This window comes from Pteropus medius, unplaced genomic scaffold (genome assembly GCF_902729225.1).
Source record: "Pteropus medius unplaced genomic scaffold, Ma_sr-lr_union100, whole genome shotgun sequence".
In the NCBI taxonomy this organism is placed as follows: Eukaryota; Metazoa; Chordata; class Mammalia; order Chiroptera; family Pteropodidae; genus Pteropus; species Pteropus medius.
Genome location: NW_024351729.1, coordinates 6,940,179 through 6,947,011, shown reverse-complemented (window position 1 = coordinate 6,947,011; position 6,833 = coordinate 6,940,179). Strand labels below are relative to the sequence as shown.

General features: G+C 46.7%; 1 protein-coding gene across 4 annotated transcripts in view; it reads left to right on the top strand.

Annotated features, from left to right (window-relative positions):
• The first annotated feature begins 769 nt into the window (after positions 1-769).
• Positions 770-6,833, top strand: part of ANKRD44 (ankyrin repeat domain 44) — a 277,127-nt gene continuing 271,063 nt past the window's right edge. For 2 of the 4 annotated variants that reach the window (XM_039844326.1, XM_039844324.1), the window contains exon 1: positions 770-998. In XM_039844326.1, coding sequence (XP_039700260.1) covers positions 972-998 — 27 coding nt within the window. In that variant the 5' untranslated portion in view covers positions 770-971. The remainder of the gene's footprint in view (positions 999-6,833) is intronic. The other 2 variants (XM_039844328.1, XM_039844327.1) reach the window with 1 other exon arrangement.

Sequence of the window (6,833 nt, the reverse complement as noted above, 5' to 3'; positions counted from 1 at the left end):
GTGGAAACACTCAAAAGCCCCATTAATGCAGTAATGCAAGACCTCTTCTCCAGTGACTCTGCTCCACCTCCACCTTCCCGCGAACGAAACCTAGTGACTGAATTGACGATGGGAGTCTGTGTGTGTCTTGCTGGGAGGTAACTGGAGAACAAGGTGAAAGGGCCTGAGCCCCCGTTCCCCACCCCTTAAGTGTTTGACAAACACTCGCTAACGAATTACAATATGCGCAGGGCCTCCCCGCATTAAACAAAGAGAGCATCAGAATTATGGTCCCTGACCTGGGTGGGATAAATTGGAGTGCTGGGCAATTTGATTTCGGATTAGGGTAATAGGTTTAGGGGAAGGGGTGTGACCCAGTCTCCCAGGTTAAAGTTGCTGGTGTGTGAGTGGCAGCCTTTCTTAACCCCTCGGGGTGTGTCCGCGCGGGCTTACTCATCAGGTTGTGTCCGTGCGTTGTGTGTGAGTGTGAGACGAGGCTAGGGAGGATCACGATCAGTCTCGGGGGGCGCCTCTATTAGTGCACTCCTTGGGGCCAAAGGGCAGCAGGGGCGGCCCTGGGGCCCGGGCCCGGCTCGCGGCGCAGTGAGCAGGTGCGGAAAGCAGGCGGCAGTCTGGCCCCACGGCGGCGCGCCGGGTGCGGGTGCGGGCGCGGGCTGCCAGGCGCGGCTGCGGGCGGCAGGAGGCAGCGTCGGCCCAGGCAAGCCGCGCGCGGTGATGTCAGTGGCGGCCGGGCTGGCAGCAGCCGGTACTTCCTGTATAAAGGCGGGCGGGCTCCGCTGCAAGCCCCACTAGCCAGTGTCAGCCTCTCGGCGGGAGGAGGAGGCGGCGGAGGAGGAGCAGGGGGAGGGCTGTCAAATTCGGGAGCCAGATTTTTTACCCTTCCCCTGGCAATCCCTTCCGCTTCCCCGGCTCCTGGCGTGACATCTGCGGACGGGGGACCTGTATGCGTGTGAGCGCGAAGGAGCGGAAGAATGGCAGTGCTCAAACTCACCGACCAGGTAGGGGGCGGCGGCGCCGGCGGGCGGGACGCGCGGCCGCGGGGCGGCGCGGAGCCCGGCGGGGGGATGGAGGCGCGGCGCTGTGCGCGCCCGCGAGCTGTTTACTCGCGGCGAAGGGGAGGAGTGTTGGCGGCCGCCGGCTGCTCCGAAAGCCGGCGGCTGCGGCTTTCCTCCCCCGGCGCTGTCCCCGCCCTGGGCCGTCGGAACTGCGGGCTCGGGCTGGGGAAGGGGCTGGCGGGCGCCAGGCGCAGCCGGGGCGCTGGGCTACGGCTGTGCGCGGCTGTGTGTTGTCCGCGGGGCGGGCCGGGCAGGGGGAGGGGAGGCTCGAGGTGCTCCTCGGGCTCCTAGGGTGCCGCGCAGCGTGGGCTCTCCAGCCGGTGCCCGCTGAGGAGCGGCTCGTGCGCGCCGCCGGGAGGAGGGCGGTGGATGGAGAGGAATAAAAGATCGCAGCCTGGGACCCTTCCCCAAGACAAGCCGGAGACTGGCCCAGACCGAGGCTCTTGTGTGGTCCGCTGCCTTTATTCGTTTGACGTGACATCCTGACTTCCTCTTTAATAGCCTAGAGGCCGTGTGTGCGTGGTGCGCGATGGTGACCCTTGGGGACAGCGCTCTTGGTTCTGGCCGGTCTCTCCCAGGAGGTGAAGTCTATCCTGCCCGGGGCTTCACTCACAGGCAGTGGGCTACCTACCCTCTGTCCGTGTCAATCAGCTTTGTTGCTTCCCTTGCCGAGACACCACGCAGAGCATCTCTGGAGTCCGGGTTTGGAGAGGTGGGGTTATTTGCCGAATACGTGGACAGTCCTTGCTGCAGGTCTGTGGAATGAAAATACTTCACCTTTGCGGACTCTGCTGCTCTTAGGACATTGACACTCACAGGCGCCCAACCAAAGTTGCATGACAAAAACTCTTTACAGCTTCTTCCAGGAAAAAAAAAAAAGAAAAGAAACATCTTGCTTTTCTTCTTGGTGTTTATTCATGGATAGTGAAATGAACATTGTTTTGGGGTCCTGGTAGTCCAAGAGGCAACCTTGACCTTGACACATGCGGTCAAACATGCACGTCTTTGATATTAAATATCGCATACTTCTCTAGTGGGTTGCATCTGGTGCCTTGCTGTCCTCGGTATCCAGTCAGAACAGCCTGCGAATTAAATGAAGTCCATCATTACAGTGATTTGGTCTCTTGCCTTTTAGAGTCAAAGCTTTCCCTAGATATTTACAGCGCATCCCACTTTTTGTGGGAGAGGGATCAAAGAATTAAAATTCATACTGTCATTAAGTTTAGCAGAAGGAACAGCTGATAATTGTGATGAATCTACTTGTTCCCATTGGTTCCAGAGCATTTAAAAGTGTTTGTAAGTTGATATTAGAATTTCCCCCACCTTTTGGTCACATACTTCGACAACTGTTAGACATTTGCTTGTTTTAAATCTTCAAGTTTTCGTCTGCCTTGGTCTTGTCCTCTATGCCAATACATGTTACTTACTGTACTTGTCTGTTATTCCTAAAACTACAAAGTACAAAAAATGCTTCTAATAGGCATTGCTATCACATACAAAAAAGAATTTCATGTAGAATTTGAGTTGTAAGGGACCCTGAAGACAATCTTAGCTCAAATCCTTCATTTTTTAAATGAAGAAACTGAGATCTAGAGAATTGAAGCATGTCTCCCTCAAGAACCACAGCCACTGGCCTATAGGACAGAGCCTAGCTCCTGTCTCCTGTCTTCTAGGCACTTGTGCGTTCTGCTAGAGTTTAAAACACCTCTGTCTTGTCATCGGATATGTTGAACGATTACACGAAGACATTCTCTTCTAAATCAATATCAATACTAGTGAAAAGTATATTACGTGGTTTTAGAAAGAAAGGAAGTTATTCTTCAGGGCTTATCAGAGTAAGACCTTCAAAGATGTTTCTGTTAAAATATTTCTGAATACATCCCACCCTTCCCCCAACAAACTGGTATTACTATGGAGGGATGGAGAGAGTTGTAAAACCTTCATTTGGTTCCACTGCTTGTACATGAAAGGAATAGAAGGAGTTCTATGATCCAAGAGCACCTAAAACTTTCCAGCCTACCTTGGGGCAAAGTCAGAGGAAGGCTGGGTGAGGAGATGTTCTGGGTGAGGTGGGGTAGGGTGGAGCGGTGGGCAACCATGGTTTCTGTGTGGCTTTAGGTCCAGGAAGTGTGTGGTCTTTCTTGCCTTAGATAGTCTTACCTTTCGATTTGAAACTCTAAATTCTTAGAAGCTGGTTCTTAACCTCACTAGAGGCTTAAAACTCTTTGCTTAAACTCCTACTACAAGAGTTTTGCTCCATCGTTGTGGGTTGGGAGCCATCTGTTTGGAATCCATGCCTTATAGTTTGTAGAAGAGTACCTATTTCTCTATTCAGCTGTTTGTAACAGTCATTTCTTAACTCCTCCCTCATATGGTTAATGCCCTATTTGTGAATCTTGAATTTTGCTAATGCCTTTGGATTTTTAGATTGAGGCCCTTGATAACCTGAATCACAGGTTATCTTGGTTTGTTTTTAAATGTGCCCCATGTAAGGAACGAAAGATGACATTTCCTGTCCTGCTGAAGCTGGGTGCAGGAGCTTGTTGGGTGATGGTGGTCACCATTTCAACAGTTAGTCCCGGGCTGACATCTCAACCGTGCCAGATGAGGAAAACTCCTTTCCTAACTGTTTTGGGAGAGTAAAAGGAAAGGGAGAAGGGAGGGAGAGGCAAGTGTGGTTTTCAGTCTTTTTTTTTTTTTTCCTATGAGAAGGAACTGGGAGGTATTGCTGCAAACAAACTTGGCATTTAGCACTTCTGCATTTATAATTGTATCTCCTGTTTTCTTCTTCACATAACACACATCATTTTTCTTGTAGCAGTAGGAGGACCAACCATCCTGGTTTGTCAAGGACTGAGGGTTTTCCCAAGATATTGTGCTAAAGCCAGGAAAATTCTGGGTAAATCAGGATGAGTTGGCCACCCTGTGCAGCACTGAACACACTCACCTATGTAATTAATGTAGTAATGTAATTATTTCCTGCAAATGGACATCAGGAACTTTATTTATATTTTTGACAAAGTGAGCTCATTTTAAGTTTGGAAAAGAAAACTCTATTACATACAAATGTAATGCATTTTGGCTCCAGATAGCCATGAAACTCTTTGCAATTTGATTTGCTATTGAACTTTTGGGGACTGCTCATTATGTCACATAGTTAAGGCACTGCAGTGATTTTAAGTGTTTGGTTATATCTTCAGCTTGGATCCCTAAAAAATGTTTCAAAGTTATGAAGCCAGAATGGTAAGTTCTGTTGAACCTTTGACATGTTCACTGAGTATTCTTAACTGAATTTGCTTGTGACAGCGGAATGCCACTCCCATCTCAAGGGCTTCTGTAGACAAACTGTTTCAGCAGGTGGCCTTTTTGTGGAGCTCCCTGCCTGGAGGCCTTCTGATTTGGTGTCCCCTTGCCAAGTCCTAGCTAACACTTGAGTCACCCATCTCCTTGCCAAAGGCAGTGGCTGGCAGCTGTGGCAGTGGCAAGAAACTAGAAATCCCATAACTCTGAAAGCAGGATTTCTAGCCCACAGTGTGGGGCCTTTGGGACCTGTTGGCGTATTTTATTGGGCTGCCCTCATCCTCCATCACTCCCTAGAGCACTGAGATTACAGCAAACACTATGCTCTACTCTTGCCTTCAGCAGAGAAGACGAGAAAAGAAAGGCTTTATTCTTTGGACAGTCCTCTAGTTGTTTTGGGATCCAGTCACATGGTTTGAGGAGTGCACTTGAGGACTGGTGTTTCATGGCAGAGACCTAATAATGGCCTACATTTATCTGATTGTACACTGGGCTCTTGCTGTGAATCATCTCTCTTAATCCTTACAGCCACACTAGGAGGTAGGTGGTAGTGTAATTCCTATTTTATAGATGAGAAAACAAGAATAGAGAGGCTAATTGCCTTGTTTAAGGTCACACACCCAGTAAGTGATCTAGCAAGATGTCCTACCCTGGCAGTCTGTTGCATAGGTGGGGCTCTAACCACAGGGCTATACTTTTAATAGTTGAAAGGGCAGCACAGCTACAGGACTCATGAATGCCTGCTCTTATTTACCAGTAGGCCATTGCGTGAGCCACACTCCTGTATTACTCCCAGCTTTTGGGCCAGATACAGTTCTGCGAGAGTTAGGAGCTGCTTTGAGGCCTCTGCTCCAGCCAGCCTTGCCCCTGACTTACCCTGTTAGCCTCTCCACTTCCCTGCCCTGGTGAATGGTGTGTGTTGGTTGGTAGCTTGGTGATTTTTTTTCTTGGTCATTAACAAATAAACTAGGATCATTATAGAAAAATCAGAAAGCTAGATGAACAAAAAGAGAAACAGTTGAAACCAACTGAAGTCTCTCTACTCAGAGAGGCTACTCTTGACATCTAGATATATTTCCTTCTAGTCTTCTGTCTAGGTAGCCAGGTAAAAATTTTAAACTTTCTGCATGATAATATTAGTATCTTTTTCTTAAACACAAAGCTGACATCTATGCGGTCTAGACCAATGACTTTTCCAAATAAACTGAATTTATGCTTCTCTGAAATAAACAATTGTTTAAATCCAGCTGCAGCACACAAGGTCTAGCTCTGGATTGATTGAAACTTTTTTTAAAATTTCAATTTTTACTTCCTCTTTTCCTGTAAACAAAGAGTAAATATAAACTCAGAAAGGCACAGAAACAGGGCTGAAACATTCTTTAAAATATTTTTATTTGTGCCAGAAACAGGGCTGAAACATTCTTTAAAAAATTTTTTATTTCAAATGTATAATGCGAAATATAGGCTAAAGTATAACATGAAATAAATGAAAGCAACGTAACGTTGAAATAATTTAAATATAGGCCGGAACTACAGAGAACTGATAGTCTTGTGATTTCAAACTTCTGTAAGCTATGGCTCTCTTTTTTTGTCAGAGGTTGTTTTATGACTGTATGCAAGTCCAGGATTGGAAAATGGCTTCCATCTCACACATCAGTTCTTAACAGTTGTTCGAGGGGTTGCAGAAATAATATGTTGGAAGGATCCTGGCTCTTGCAGCTGAGAATGGAGGAAAATGTAATGATTAATTATCAGCATTTGCTGTAGGTATAAGATAAGGCAGAGAGGTGGCATATGTTGTGCATTAGCCAACCCTTTGCAAGTCAGATTAACCTCTGTGGGCCTCAGGTTCCTCTTTGCAAACTGAAGAGGTTGGACTGGATGCCTTGGGTGCCTCAGCTCCACCCTCTCCCTCTGTGACTCAGCCTCTCTTGGAGGGACGTGCTCTTCAACAGTTTGTTCTGTATTCTTCCACACAAATGTAACCATGAGGGTGTATTTGCAGATGAACTCTAACTTTGTTACTCTTCTCGTAACAAAGTTAATCAGTTAACTTTGGGCGTCAGCTGCAGGTTTGAACTAATGTTAGTGATTTAGAAATGATTCCTGCCCTGTCCCGCCCCTTTTCATTTTATAGATAACCCAAGAGTATTTTATAGATTTGTTTTATGTAATGAAATTTACATAATGGATAATCTTATATTTTATTTTATTATTTTATAGAATTTTATTGATTATTCCTTACTATCCTTTTACCAACATCATATTTGCCTTCTGCTTGTCATCAGAGGTTGGGAGAGCAGGTATATTCTCTTATCGAATCAGTGTTCATGCTTGTAAAAGTTGGTAGCCCAAGAGGTTGAAATTAATGATTTGCGACTAGTTTTTTAAATTATGACGTTCATTATTTTTAAGGATTCTTTCACTTGTCTCTCCTTTTGCGGACTGAAAAATTGTCTAGTACTCCATTAATTGGAC